General features: G+C 28.2%; 1 protein-coding gene across 3 annotated transcripts in view; it reads left to right on the top strand.

Annotated features, from left to right (window-relative positions):
* Positions 1-12,642, top strand: part of LOC122514743 — a 38,829-nt gene extending 26,187 nt beyond the window's left edge. For all 3 annotated transcript variants that reach the window (XM_043631757.1, XM_043631760.1, XM_043631759.1), the window contains exons 8-11: positions 5,185-5,304; positions 7,951-8,231; positions 10,673-10,792; positions 12,228-12,642. In XM_043631757.1, the coding sequence (XP_043487692.1) occupies positions 5,185-5,304; positions 7,951-8,231; positions 10,673-10,792; positions 12,228-12,456 (750 nt within the window). In that variant the 3' untranslated portion in view covers positions 12,457-12,642. The remainder of the gene's footprint in view (positions 1-5,184; positions 5,305-7,950; positions 8,232-10,672; positions 10,793-12,227) is intronic.
* The last annotated feature ends 651 nt before the right edge of the window (positions 12,643-13,293 follow it).

Below are 13,293 nucleotides of genomic sequence, written 5' to 3'. Positions count from 1 at the left end.
GGGATACATTTAATACCTTTATCGAATAGACATATCTTTAAACGAATAGTTCATTTATATTCTCTTGAACGTAACTCAAAAGCGATGCAAGCTTTATCTCCTTAATTATATTTCCATAAATTTGCATATATTTTTCTTATACCCCTTCCCACCCCTCTCCCTCCTCCACTTACTTACTTACTTTCCCTATACTTCATGCATATTCCTATCAAGAAGTGAATTTATAGAGAAGATACGATAGAAGCAAATGGATTGTGGTAAAAAGGTGGTGCAATTATTTCAGATTTTTTTTGAGTTTTCAATTTGAAGAACAAAAGCTAAACAACATGTGTCTCGCTTTCGATTTTGCGTTAGGGACAATTCAGAATCATGCGTATTACCACCTTTATATATGTATACTTTTTTTTTCTTATTTAAAATTCCTCCCCCACCCCCAAAATAAGAAAAAAGAACAAAAACAACGACGACAAAATTACGACGAATCGAATACTAAACGTTGTTTAAATTATGTTTCTTTTTTTTCCGTTCTCTCCGTTCGAGTAAAAAAGAAAAAACAAAAGAAAAGAAATAGACGAGGATAATGTGCAGCGCCAAAAAAAAAAAGAGAAATAAAAAAGAAAAAATCAATTTAACGAGACGCAACAATTAAAATAATAGCATTAATAGAATCTAATCTCTGTCTGTTTCCTCTCGCCTTCTCTTGCTCGATCTCGTCGAACTCGAACTTCTTCTTCTTCTTTTGGATATGATATATCGATATCGTCGACCCGTTCTTCGACGTTTCGCACGCCATGCAACCTACAATTTTCAACGGACTATTTTTCACGGGGACGTACACGACGCATACCCACACACGTACACGTACACGTACATGCGAAAACCAATACGTACTTAATTATAACTATATTTCATATACACACATTTAATACACGTATGTACACGTACAGCATATAACAACTACCATACCTACACATACACCATATCACTAAACTTATACATATTCAATTTATCTATATTTCTATACAAATTTACTACGCACGTGTTGTGTACAAACACAAATCATGCCACCTACACATCTCAATTATATTCTATTCATATACACATTTAATACGTATATTACACGTACATGACACATAACATAATTTGACGTACATACACGTACACACATCACATAAACTTATACATACTCAATTTTATCTATATTTCATATACAAATTTACTACGCACGTGTTGTGTACAAACACAAATCATGCCACCTACACATACTCAATTATATTTCTATTTCATATACACATTTAATACGTATATTACACGTACATGACACATAACATAATTTGACGTACAGACATGTACACATCATATAAACTATACATACTTAATTAGACCTATATTCATATACAAATTTACTACGCACGTGTTGTGTACAAACACAAATCATGCCACCTACACATACTCAATTATATTTCTATTTCATATACACATTTACTACGTATATTACACGTACATGACACATAACATAATTTGACGTACATACACGTACACACATCATATAAACTTATACATACTCAATTTTATCTATATTTCATATACAAATTTACTACGCACGTGTTGTGTACAAACACAAATCATGCCACCTACACATACTCAATTATATTTCAATTTCATATACACATTTAATACGTATATTACACGTACATGACACATAACATAATTTGACGTACATACACGTATACACATCATATAAACTTATACATACTCAATTTTATCTATATTTCATATACCAATTTAATACGCACGTGTTGTGTACAAACACAAATCATGCCACCTACATACTCAATTATATTCTATTTCATACTACACATTTAATACGTATATTACACGTACATGACACATAACATAATTTGACGTACATACACGTACACACATCACATAAACTTATACATACTCAATGTTACCATATTTCATGTACAAATATACACACAAACACAAATCATGCCACCCCTACACATACTCAATTATATTTCTATTTCATATACACATCGACTACATATTATGTACATAACATATAACACTACTTAACACTACGTAACGCAACGTAACGGATACGATACGAAAACGATCAAGATAATGACAACGTTGTCGGACATGATGATGCAGTGCGGGGGTGGAAGCTGCTGCGTCTTGGAACAGTGCTTTCAGTATCCTAGAAGAACAAGAGAACCTCGGGACTGCGGATGCCAATTTGCTCTTCTACATAGGGCGGAAATCTCTGCCTGACCATCGGTACTTGTCCTAACCAAAATACACCCAAAAAAAAAGAAAAACAAAAAAAAAAAAGAACAAACATTCCAAAGAATATTAATCTATTTCGTCATCTTTTTGTACTTTTTCTTTTATCTATTTCATTTTTCTTAAATATATTATTCTTATTATTATTATTGTTATTATTATTATTCTTATTATTATCATATTCATTAGGATCCAATTTGCGAAAGAGCACAAAACTAATTTTGCTTCTTCTTTTTTCTTTCGATTTTATTCTATCGATTATTATTTCCCCCCCCCCTCCCCCATTATCCATTTGTCTCTGTGTTATATTCCGTGTGTTTTTTGTTCCTCCTCCTCGTAGTTTTATTCTATTGTCCTTTTTTCCATTGGGATATTTTATTCGTTAATTAAATCGTGCTATTAAAAAAACACACATTTCCTAATTTTTATTTCCCCCCCCATGTCCGTGTTTCCTTCCTCGTTTCTCGTATCCACTTTTTATTAACACTCATCCACCCCCTTCCACCACCACCCCCGTTCCTTTTTATTCTTTTTTTTTTATTTCTTTGACGTGTCAGCAAAACTCGATGCTTGTTTTTTGTTCCTCCTCATGCGTAGTTTATTCTTTTGTCCTTTTTTTCATTTGGGGATCTTTTATTCGTTAACTAAATCATGCTAATAACAAAAACACATTTCCTAAATTTTATTCCCCCCCCCACGTCCGTGTTTCCTTCCTCGTTTCTCGTTATCCACTTTATTAAACACTCACCCACCCACCCCCCTTCCACCCCCACCCCCGTTCCTTTATTTCTTTTTTTTTTCTTGTGTTTTTCTTTTCTTTTGACGTGTCAGCAAAACCTCGATTGCTTCTACTTTCTCACGAAAAAGCTGATGTGAACGTGCCTCAACTAATTGTCTGCGCCCTTTTTTTTTTTTATTTTTTTTTTTTCCGTTGGCCTCTCGCCTTATTTTCTCTTTTCTCTTTTTTACTTTTGCTATTTGCCTTGCCAAATTAATACTCGGTATCTAAACGACGAGGTAGGAAAATATACTATAAAGAAGAGAGAATAAATAAATAAGAAAAAGTAAAATAATACTAATAATAATAGGATAAGAAAAAAGGGAATACAAGGAACGAAGGAATACAAAGAAAAATTTCGCGATAAATTAAAACGCATTTTTCTTTTGACGTTGTCTACGCGTGTTTTTCCTTTTTGCTTTTTTCTTTTTCCGTTTTCGTTTAATTACATTCTTTTTTCCTTACCGTTAAGTAAAAGGGGACCACCGATCGATATTTCATTTAATCCTTTGCAAAGCTCGTACATTTTTTTTCCCCCATTTTTCTTTGTTTTTTTTTTTCATTAAATTTTCCATTTGACTATATGGATACATTTATTTCATTTTTATTTCTATATATTTCTTTTGCCCGTACTAATTCGTATTTTATTTATTTTTATTTTTTATTTTATATTATTATTATATTTTATTTATTTTATTTTATTATTATTTTTATTTTATTTATTATTTTTATATTATATTTTATTTATTTTGTTTTTTTTATTTTATTTATTTTATTTATTATTTATTTATTATTTATTATATATATATATTTTTATTTATTTTATTTATTATATTTTATTTATTTTATTTATTTTATTTATTATATTTTATTATTTTTATATTATTATTTTATTTATTTTATTTTATTTATTATTTTATAATAAATCTTCACGAAAATATCAATGCAACGATAATTCGTTGAACCTTTTTCATTTTTCTTAATATTTATTTTCATTAAAATTTGAAAAAATTATAAAAAAAAAAATTAGAAGAACGTTATTTAAATAACAAAAGTCAAAGTTAAGAAATTCATTTTAATTAACTTTGAATTTATTTCTTCGCGAATGTTGCAAAACACACACAACGGGGGGGTGTATTAATCCAAATCAATTCTCTTTATCAAAATTATCAAACTCATTCGTGGAAGACATTTTGCATAGTTTGTTAATTCATGCTCGCGATGGAACGAAGCCAGGAAACTTTGGAAATAATTCGAATAAATTTACATGATAAAGTTCTACGATAACTGCAATGACCGCGTGTTCGTTATCGTTGACGTTCGCGAATATAATTATTTATGTATTATATATTATATACATATATATTGTTCACCTATCACTTATTGCATATATACGGTATACAATAAGCTCAGAGAAGAGAAAATAAATACAAACATACAAACGTATACACACACACACACCACAGACACACACACACACACACACACACCACACAAAATACACGCTTTGTCCGTTTGAATTTCGCTTAGGCTGATAACACGCGCTTTTTTAATGACGTCACACGCTAAAATTCATCAACGAGAAACTGGTGGACTGCACGCTAATTTTAGATCATCGCACGGGGAGAAATATATATATGCCTCCTCCTGTATACGAACAAACCTCCTCTCAACCCACCCACCCCCCACCCGCCCCCCGTATGAAGGAATACTCGGGGGTATTTGGATATATATTTTGATGATGTCACGCTTCTAAGCACACACAAACACACACACAAACTAGATATAAATATATAGATTCTAAACACACGCAGAAAAAAAAATCGCACCAACAAATGTTGTGTTGCGTCGTGATTCCCCTCCCCCTCTCCTTCATCCCCGTTCCCCTGATCGTTGAAATTTTTGATCCCATCAACGAACGAAACGTCTACGTGTTCATGCGTATGCCTATACGATTAGTTTTGTTTAGTGAACGAATACTGAAAAAAAAAAACTAGATAATTAGATAAAAAGTGAGAAAAACATGGAAAACGTTTTGTTCGTTCCATTCGAATAAATCGTAATATAGGTATGACATATAATGAACTAATAGTAATCAAATGAAATGTAAATTGCAGCATCAGCACTGGTCGAGCCATCATGTGGACTCATTGGACAGTGGAAGTGGTTTAGGTTGGCCAAGACCCACAAGGCCACGTGTCAATAGTGCCATTGATGTTGCTGGTTTCCTATCCCAGGTTAGTAATCCCATTGAAAATGATCGAATCTTAATTATTCTCTCCTAATGACACTAAATCCGGATTTACACGAAAAGAAAGAGGATTCTAATCATTTCCAGATTTGGTCTCTTCTAATCGATCGTTATGCAAATTTATTATAATTATATAAAATATAATATTATAGATATTATATATATTAATTTATTTATTATTATTATTTAAGATATATGATAAATTAATAATAAATTAATTCAATAAACAATAAACTAATAATTAAATTAATATTAAATTAATTAATAAAATAAAATAATAATCATATAATTTTTATTAAATTAAATAATACTAATTAATAAAAAAAAATATATATATATATATAATAAATTATATATATAATAACATTATACTTATTATTATATATCTATTTATTATTATATTTTGCATAATATTTATGAGCCGTTTGTTAGACAGTGGCGTAAGTCCATTTATGTTCGAATCGAAATATTGATGGGTTTGTCGTTGGATTCAATTTAAAAATATAGATAACAGATGACAGTAAAATATATTTTTTCTGGATATGATTGAACTTAGATTACACTTATTTCATCGTTTCATTAAACAGCTAATTTTCGTGTTACAAAATCTTACATCAGTAATTTTCAAATAAACGGCTTTTATAATACTAATAATAGTAATGTTTCTTCTATGGTTTTGTTGTTATTGTTAAATATACGAATAATGTATACGTAAGTAAAGTAACAACCAAAAATATGTTTCATTTATCGTTGATCAATCATTTTATAAGATAATGAGTATTACGTGCCTATTCTAATTCGGGAACTATCGTATGTACATAAATAAGTAGATTTATAGTCAGTTTATATAATTTATATTCGCAGTTTACACACACTTGAAATTTGGGTGATTTAAATGGGTTTGTCGTTGGATTCAATTTAAAAATATAGATAACAGATGACATAGTAGAATAATATTTTTTCTGGCTTTGATTGAACTAAGATTACACTTTTTTCATCGCTTCATTAAACAGCTAATTTTCGTATTACAAAATCTAACATCAGTAATTTTCAAATAAACGGCTTTTATAATACTAATAATAGCAATGTTTCTTCTATGGTTTTGTTGTTATTGTTAAATATACGAATAATGTATACGTAAGTAATTAGATTACACATTTTTCATCGCTTCATTAAACAGCAAATTTTCGTATTACAAAATCTTACATCAGTAATTTTTAATAAACGGTTATAATACTAATAATAGTAATGTTTCTTCTATGGTTTTGTTGTTATTGTTAAATATACGAATAATGTATACGTAAGTAAGTAACAACCAAAAATATGTTTCATTTATCGTTGATCAATCATTTTATAAGATAATGAGTATTACGTGCCTATTCTAATTCGGGAACTATCTTATGTACATAAGTAAGTAGATTTATAGTCAGTTTATATAATTTATATTCGCAGTTTACACACGCTTGAAATTTAGGTGATTTAAATGGGGACTATTACTAATTACGGAATTATCTTGAATTATTGCAAAATTTCGTAAGAAACATATTCGTCGAAGTGATTTTTCTTGTTTTTCTTCCATTTACAACAAACACGGTTTTCGTTTTTACGTTAATTTTTCGAAAAAAATGGGATCGATAACGTACGTGTTCTTGTTCTATCATTGCGTTCTTTTTTTGTTCTTCTTTTGTTTACCCTTCCTTTATTTTTATCTTTATCATTATACGAGAAGATAACGATCGCATAATGATAAAGATAACGTTTAATGGATTCGATCCTATCCGGAGTTAAGGGAACAAATTTTTCGATAAACTTCCATAAAAAGTGTGTTTGCGAAGAGACAACCAACTGTGTTTTCTAATGGGACAGTTATTTAAATAAATGATAGATATGAAGGAGACCGCGTAGAAGGAATACCTCAAAGTCGAACGTCAAAGTTCAAGGTAGCACCGGCTGGCTATTGAAGTAAAGTTCTTCCTCGCGTGTGATCGATACTTTGCTGGCTTACTTGTTAAAAAAAAAGAAAAAAAAAAAAATAGGGAAACAAGTACAAACAACAAAATAATAAAGCAAAGCTAGATGAACAATCGGTCAAACTTACTTTAATAAAGTGATATATCATTTTTTTCGTTGGATTTTTTTGCGTTATCAACGTTTCAAATATTCAAATCCAATTGTTCATTCTTGGAATATTTATTATATATTATATATAATAAAATAAATATATATATATATATTTATATTATTTTAATTAATATATTTAATTAATATTATATTTACATTTATATATATTAATATTATAATTAATTAATAATTATATTATTTTAATTAATTTATTATTAATTATTATTTCATTTTTTCTTTCTACCATATATATATATATATATATATATATATATGGTTAATATATGGTTAAATATTGCACGATAAATTGGAATACCTTATTTTCTTTTTCCAATTTCCAAAGATTATTAACCATTCGTTTAAAATAATATAATTAAATATATATATAATATATATATAAATTAAATTATACGTATAATATTAGAATTTGTTTCAAAAAAAAAAAAGAAAAAAGAAATAATTAATATTAGTAGTCCCTTTTGTTGTTGTTTATTTTGTTTGTTTCTGTAAGGAATTCCTACGACGACATGGGTCCACGTCAAAATTATGTCGAAAGGTTCGCAGTGCGGATAATTTGCCATTGGCCTCGGTCAATCGGCAAACTCATCAACGAAGAAGTTCCAGAAGCGAGGGAAACGAAGGAGATCGTGAATCCTTTTTGAAACCCAGTCAAGAAGATCAAGAAAGATATGAAATAGCGAGTCCTAAAAGACAAGGTAGTCCTGAAAGTGGTTCAAAGGATTTAACCGAGACATCTTTGTTGGACTCGAGTTGTCAACAATCCTATTCGAGGTAAATAAAACATTTTTTTTTCAAAATTTATCAAACCATCCTAATCAAATTTCTTTTTTCTAATGTTTCATTTAAAAATTCGATACAAATTTTCCTATACATGAGCCAGTTATTTTGAAACTAGCCTAGAGTGCCTGTTTTAATATATTTTTTCTTTTTCGTTAACCGTAATAACATCTACAATTGCAAAATTATTTATCGCGACAAAATATTTCGTGGACAAAAAAATACAAAATGAACTTTAGTCGTCATTCAAATAAAAAAAGAAATACCGAAATTGGATAAAATATCAAAATTTACAGGGTGAACTTGAACGCGTACCAAATACGTCGGTTAATGACCAAATGATTAGGTTTATTCTTATACATTAATATTTCTGACACATACACCAAGTAATCTTGACATTATTCAATTTTGGTCTTTCACGAAAAAACACGTGTGTGTGTGTGTATTTTTTTTTTCTTTTTTCATTTTTTTCTTTCTACTACATATATATATATTATATTATATTAATATAATTTAGTTTTTTAATAATAAGTTTTTAATAATTTAGTATTTTTTAAAGTATTTTTATATATTTTTTAGTAATTTAATAATAGTTTTTAATAATTTTAGTATTTTAGTAATATATTTATTAATATAATTTTTATTAATATTTAATTAATATAATATTATATTATATTAAGTTTAATATTTATATTAAATTATTATAATAATTTTATTATTATATTTAATATCATAATATTAAGTTTAATATTAATATTAATTTAATTTAATAATAGTATATATATATATATACAAAATAAACGGCGTGTTAAATATTGCACGATAAATTGGAATACCTTTTTTTCTTTTTCCAATTTCCAAAGATTATTAACCGTTCGTTTAAAATAATACGTGCGTGTGTGCGTGTACGTGTGTGTGTGACATTTAGTTTAAATTCCAATCACAACGCGCCTCTGTGATTTTTGTTTTTTTTTTCTTTTTTTTTTTATACTCTTTGATATGAACGAGTAAAAAAAAAGGAATATTTTCGATATATCGATTTCTAATAGATTCGATATTCTTACGGTTGGATAGAAAAAAGTGATTGGTGGTGGGTAGAAAGGTATCGGGATGATTAATCATTTCGATTAGTTTTTTAATTAGACAAATAATCGATTACAAAATAATCTAATTGTATTATTTCTACGAATTTTGTCTACACAACCTATAAATAAATATTCGTGTAAATCGATATATTTAATGAATTCAATCAGACTAATTACACGATTTTAATTTGCAAAACAAAACGAAACCAAACACGATAGAAAATATATGAAAGGAGAAAATTGGGACAAGCATATCAGTTGTTGAAACGCATATACATAATACACACATATACATACATGAAAGGTAATTTCATTTATAGAAAAAGGTGGGTGGGACTTGGTGAAAGGGTACATATATATAAACAGAATAGAATTCAAAAGAATCAGCCAATGGTAACGGTGAAACAATTTGTTCTTTTCTCTCCTTTTCCTCGATACACGATCGAAATTATAATTGATCTACGATAACATTTCAAGCGTATTGAAATTCGCTAAAGCTTGCATTTGAACGTCATTCGCAGACAAGATTAATAATGCAACGCCAACGCACTATTGTAATTTCTTTTTTCCTTTATATATATATATAGGTTGTGTAGAAAAAATTACACTATTAAAAAAAAAAATACACATTATATATATATAATAGTTTTCTTATATATATATATATATATATATATATATATATTTTATTATTTATATTATTTATATTTATATTTTATTTATTTTTATTATATTTATTATATACATTTTTATTATATTTATATTATATTTATATTTTTATTATTTATATATTTATTATTATTATTATTATTATATATATATTAGAAAACTATTAAGTGCAACAAGCGTATAAAAAAAATATCTATCGTCTATTTAAAGTTTGCCATTAAACGAACACACATGCATACGTATCGTATACATATTATGTTATTATAAATAACAAAACAAATTGGTACGAACTGTAGAAATCTGTTGGCAATCTCAAGAACAAAATCTTAAATAAATTACCACCCACATTAATCAAGACTCAATTAATAGTAATCGTCATAAGGTTGATAATAGGACACACCAAACTCAAAAATGAAGAATCTTCAAGCTGCTACTTGTTATACGAACGATTTACAGTGGACAACATTCTTTTACATTACCTATCAACAACTATAAAACCAATCGTAAAAGAAAATCTATTTAAAACTGCTGAAATTTGAATCGTTGCTAAGTTAAATCAAATACTTCAAAGAAACTTTTACTGTTAAACGCAATATGAATCATATTTCACAAGTGATGATGATGCGAGCCTATAAATAATAAGAGTTCTAATAAAAATGTAATAAAAAAATATATTTTCAGGGACTCGCCAGTACCACCGACAACTTCGTTGGTAGCAAAACGATTCAGTGGGTGGCGAGTAGCAAGTAGTCACGAATACGTTAAATGTCCTATTCAAAAACCAGCTTCTATGGACGAACGGTAAGAAGAACAACAAATAATAATCCTATTAATAAATCAATAGAGAAAACAAAAATTCAAAATACGTATCGAAGCTTTTTTATCTCGCAGAAAATTTATCTCGATCAATTTTATAGAACGTTAAAAAAAAAAAAATAAGAGAAGGAAATACGAGTAACTGGTGTCAAATTTTTGTTCTGTCAAAATAATAAATAAATTTTCACGAGGAAAAAAAAAATATATATATATGAGCCGTTTATTTTGAAAGTGGCCTAACTCCATTTTTCATTTTTTTCCGGTTACCCACGGTAACATGTACAGCTTCAAATTATCTATCAATAAAGCATTTAAGATTTTTTATATTCCGAGTAAATACGATAATTCTGGGCACATAAGTTTTCAGAGTTAGTTGAATTATTGAACCGTTTATTTTGAAAGTGGCCTAACTCCATTAGGAGTAGAGATTTTGGTGTGGTAGAAATGGCATTAAAAAAAAATAATTTACTGTTTGTCCCCCGAGAGTATTACAATATTATCAAAAAGTGTCGGAAAGGTAATAACTTTATTGTACATGAAATGAGACAAGAAGATTTTGTATCAACAAAATTATTAGAAGACGCAATTTTTAAAAGGGTCAAGAATTCTAACGGAGAACCAAGAAACTGGTTAAAAATATGTTGGATGCGTTTTGTCAAAAATGAATAAAATTTTCTATAAGACATCAATGAATGAGAACGAAAATTGGAAAGTCCTGAATTTAATACCACGTCGGGGTAGACCAAGAAAGTTCGAAAATATTGTATTGACACCACTGTATAAAAATATAAGACAAATTACAACCGCAAAATTCAAGGATATAATTGACTTATTACGATACATACCACCGGAACATCATGATTTCTTTAAATCCCTTTCACATACACAAAATGTAGATGAGTAGAAAATTGTTTTGTAATTTATGTTTGTAAAAAATATTTTCAATCGCATAATTGATGTTTTTAAAGTGTTATAAAGATATGTAAAATAAAATAAGTATTGTTTTTTCGCAATTTGAAGCATCTTAAATTATGTTGAATGGACTTCGGTTCCTTCAAATTTTACAACGAATCTGGTTGTTAATTTTGAAAGTGGCCTAACTCCATTCTTGGTAAGAAAACGCATATTATTCGCTTAATAATTGCCATTATTTTAATAGGAACTGTAAATTTAACACTTTAGATACACTTAAGCAACATAACTCATTGTTATTCTTTACGTATATTTTTAATTGCATTGAAACGCAAACCTTTAAATATCTCAATTTAGGGTTATATGGAGTTAGGCCACTTTCAAAATAAACGGCTCATATATATATATATTATATGTATTATATTATATTATATGTATTATTATGTATTATAATATATTAAATAAAATATGAAAAGAAAAGTAAGACAAAAAGAAATATAAATTGCAGATGTTACAGACGATCGTGCGAACCGGATAGCGGTTTTTTGTCGAGGCATCATCATCATCGGCATCACCATCATCATCGTTTAGATGGGGAACACTATTCGAAGAGTTACGATTATGCCAAACGTACACCAGAATCTAGCATAGACGTGAAACACTTTGGACTACCGATTTTGAGCGTTAGCGAACCAAGTCCACCGGATGAGGATGGTAGAGTCGACGATTATTTGTAGGATTTGCTTGCCGAGGATTTCCTCAAGGAACTCCTCGTATGATATATTATCATATCCCTTTATATTTTCATCTATTTCTCTATCTCTATTTCTATATCTTCCTTTCTTCGTGTATTTTTCCTATATACATATATATATATCTACCATAAGTGAGCAACCTGTTGTTAAACAAACATTCGCATAAATCCACGAATAGAATATCGATTGAATATGGATACACATATTACTATGATAAATATATCAATGCAATGTTTCATTTTACGGGTAGGGTTACCCTACGCGTAATCAAAACATTATTATTAATTATCAAATTGAAAATAATTTGATAATTTGATTTTAAATTATAACAATGGTAAATATATTAATGCAATATTTCATTTCATGCAATAGATTTTCACAAAATTATCAATATGTATAATAATTATCAGGTCAATCTAAAAGTTTGTGCGCATTTGTACGCATTTGTTGCGAAATTTTTCAATATTGTAATAAGCACGAACTTTTCAATTGATCTGATAAATTCGATGAATGATATAATTAGCGAGAACTTTTACAAAATGATCATATTATTTAAAATGATGATTATTTTAATCAGGTTGCTTTATTAAACTCTCGTATCTTCTATCTATATATTAATATATATTTCTCTCTTGATTTATTCATTACTCCGAAGAGCACGATCAACTTAACGTTATTTCAAATTGAAAATAAATAACATTTGATTAACGTTGAGTCGATTTATTTCAATTAAAACGTTCCCGTGTATTTGAGATACCATAAGATAAGATATGATTAGAACAAATATTCGAGTCAAATTTGGCAGCCGTGTTTTTGTCA

Source organism: Polistes fuscatus, unplaced genomic scaffold (genome assembly GCF_010416935.1).
Source record: "Polistes fuscatus isolate 324 unplaced genomic scaffold, CU_Pfus_HIC Scaffold15, whole genome shotgun sequence".
Taxonomy (NCBI): domain Eukaryota; kingdom Metazoa; phylum Arthropoda; class Insecta; order Hymenoptera; family Vespidae; genus Polistes; species Polistes fuscatus.
This window is presented reverse-complemented; position numbering and strand designations above follow the sequence as displayed.